The 3160-nt window shown below is 40.7% G+C and overlaps 1 protein-coding gene across 1 annotated transcript; it reads right to left on the bottom strand.

Annotated features, from left to right (window-relative positions):
* Positions 1 to 807: 807 nt before the first annotated feature.
* LOC131403643 (C4b-binding protein-like) lies at positions 808 to 2947 on the bottom strand. The gene is made up of 3 exons (XM_058538060.1): positions 2799 to 2947; positions 1827 to 2001; positions 808 to 1472 (listed from the first exon to the last, which is right to left on the bottom strand). The coding sequence occupies exons 1-3, from the start codon at positions 2923 to 2925 to the stop codon at positions 1427 to 1429; spliced, it is 348 nt and encodes a 115-aa protein (XP_058394043.1). The 5' UTR covers positions 2926 to 2947; the 3' UTR covers positions 808 to 1426.
* Positions 2948 to 3160: the final 213 nt, after the last annotated feature.

Genomic DNA, 3160 nt, shown 5'->3' with positions numbered 1-3160 from the left:
CACCAATAAAGTGTGAGCTTGTAAAACCCGAGGCCCCCACCCTCAACCTCAATAAAAGCAGAACCCCAGGCCTGTGCTCTCTCTCTCTCTCTACCTGTGACCTTGTCATGTGGCACCAGGTGTGCTGTGTAATTTCCAGGTCCTGTAAGTAATAAACCTTTATTTTTCCAAAGTTTCCTGATGGTTATTTCTGAAGGGCGTCTTGCAATTACGATAAGAACCACAAGGGCTGGTCCAGCCACAGCGTTGGTTATTAACAGGTTGAGACGGGCACAAAAAAGACATGTACAAGGATATTTATCACAGAGTTGTTTGTGGTAAAGGGGAGTTGGAAGCAAACTAGGGGTTCACACAATGGGAATGAATAAGTAAAATATGGGGGATACATGTTATGGAATATTATGCAGCATTCAGGAGCAAGGAATGTGATGAACATATATACACCCCAAACCTTCATGCATATTTAAGGGTATCTATCACACACACTAGTGTGGGTTCCTGGAAGGTAGAGAGAAGCGATTGGGGAATGGTAATCAGGAGATAAGGAAGAAAATGAAGAGGGATGTTTACAATCACCGAGGATAACAGTCTCTTATGAGCTAAACAACATGTACCTGATGTGCAGCAAGAAATAACTGCGTGAACACTACTATGTAAACTCTTTGCCCTTCACGATCTCACTGAGATATAATAAAATGGAAAAGAAACTTAATTAACTTTAGGAAGTGGACTTGTGCAGGGCCCTCATATTATATGTCATAGATATCCAAATGAAAATTAAGATGCACTGATTTTTAATAGGTAATTATTTATTTCAGCTAGCTTCCCAAATCCAGAAAAGTAAAAACTTGAGTGATAATGGTATATAAAGCATCAGTAGTTCCATGTTCCAGGATCACTATGTGTATTAGCAAATTTTAGCAATGTTACTTATTGCAATAAATGATGATGCTTAAGTGAAATTGATAAACTGAGGTTTGTCTCTCTAGAGCTGTACAGAAAAGCAAATCTCTTCCCCATCTTGTTGCAAAAGGAGGTGTAGTGTATTTAAATGGTTTTTTCCTTGTCTCTCTCTTGCTCTATTTTTTTAATCTCCAGAGATAGTTTATGTAACTCCAGGGTCACTTTTGAGTCCTGGGGACTTGGGAAACACTGTAAGAGTTTTTTGCCTTTCAGGAGTATCTCACAATCTTCAGGGACTTCTTGAAAGAGAAAATCAAAAGAGAGATTTCGGGAAGTTTCCCTATCCTTGTAAAGGCTTGTGCTTCTTTAGGAAGTCTTGTGATCGGAGGAAGATTGGAAGATGAAGACTCACCCAAGGACTGGTTGATGGGCAGGAAACTCCAGAAAAATACTCTGGATTCTAGCAAAATATTTCCCTGAGAGCTGAATCCACGTGTGTTCTTAGGTAATACTCAGTATCAGCTCAAGCAGAGAGGACGTTTAAGCAGCAAGGGAATCCCAAAAAATGTCTGAAAGAACAACTGGCATGTCAGTTTTGCTGACCAACAAGAAATGGAGCAAAAGCACATCATATATTGGAAAAAATACTGAGGGCTAGGCCAGGATATATGGTCAATGAGGCTCTCCTGTTCACAGACCTGGGCTGACCAGTTATAAAATTGATGCAATAAACTTTGCTACCGTTGCAGACTCATCACAATGCTTCAAGATGGAAAGAACCACCTTATAAATTAACCCCAACAACTGAGATAGTCCTTTAGGACATATTATCACTTTTCCTATTTTATGAATCATCCTAGTTTCCTGTAGTTTATTTTAAGGTATCATGTGACAAAAAAATGCATTGAATGAGTATTATTTACTCTCTTGCACTTGGGTACATTGGACTCCAAGATTTGTTCTTTGAGCAAGAGATACTCTGGGAGCCAGCCATCCTATAGCCAGGGTCACACTGGATGGTGACAGTTTCAGGGTTGACATACTGATCCTTTTCCACAGTCAGCTTTCCATTTGGTATTTCTGGTTTTAGGCACACAGCTGTAATCAAAACACATTTTCTTAGCGTCTTGAATATCTCAGAGGAAACACATTTTAACATGATAATATCATAATAAAAGGGATAAGAAATATTGCTGGATTCTACCTTTTCTTTCTACACTGCTGATCCACCACCACTACTACCATCTCTACCAACACTGTCACTGGCGAATATTTTTACTGAGCACTTGCAGTATATCAGTCCTTGCACCGGGCACATTACATGCATGTAAGCCTTCAGCAACTCTGTGAGAGAGGCACTATGGTTATCTCCATTGTAGAGACAAGAAAACTGAGGCATGGAGAAGCTAAATGGCTTGCCCCAAAGCACACAGCAACTTTTAAGTGGCAGAGCCAGAGTGTGAACCCAGGGGTGTCTAATTCTAGATTCTGAGCCCTTTACTTCTGTACTCTAGGGCCTCTCTTCTTGCCTCGGTTTTCCTCTGTGTAAAATAAAACAGCAACATATCTCCCAGAATTGTTATGAGTAAAATGATGTAAGTAACCTGCTTAGGAACATTTTACTTATTCTGCCATAACAGCTGCTTGACCAATAGGGAGGTCAACCCCATAGGTCAACTCTCTTGTGAAAGGTTCTGGCCTGTATAAGAACCTGAGGGTGTTATTTTTTGGACATTTGGAATTAAGCCATGATAGACTTCACTCAGCACTCAAGCACATGCCCATGGTGACTCTGCCTCTGGCTGGGAAGACCCTTTCTCTCAGAGTCACTTCTAACCCACTCTGCAGTGGTTCTATCTGCTTATCACTATTCTACCCCAGGGAGCTGGCATTACCTTTACTTTGAGGAGCTAGAGATGACCATTTTGAAAACATCCAGGAGATTTTAGCTTCTCCAACCAGAGCATATCCTTCCCTGTATTCATACTCCACCAGATTTACTAGTATCTTTAGAGCGTCCATTTTTAATTCTGGGTGGGGGCCTGCAACCTTGAATGGTGAAAGAGAGAGAGAGAGAGGAAGAGAGTGATTTTTTTCTGACTCATTAGAGAAAAAACACACACTTAGGGATTTATCCTTCCCAATCAATTTCACTGCCCATTAGATAACTTGGAATAATTCACAAAGTAAGGGTGTGCCCCCATATTACCACGTGCTGGGAACTAAGGAAAGTGGATATGTGTATGAGTATCTGGGG

This window comes from Diceros bicornis, chromosome 4 (assembly GCF_020826845.1).
Source record: "Diceros bicornis minor isolate mBicDic1 chromosome 4, mDicBic1.mat.cur, whole genome shotgun sequence".
NCBI classification, from domain to species: Eukaryota; Metazoa; Chordata; class Mammalia; order Perissodactyla; family Rhinocerotidae; genus Diceros; species Diceros bicornis.
This window is presented reverse-complemented; position numbering and strand designations above follow the sequence as displayed.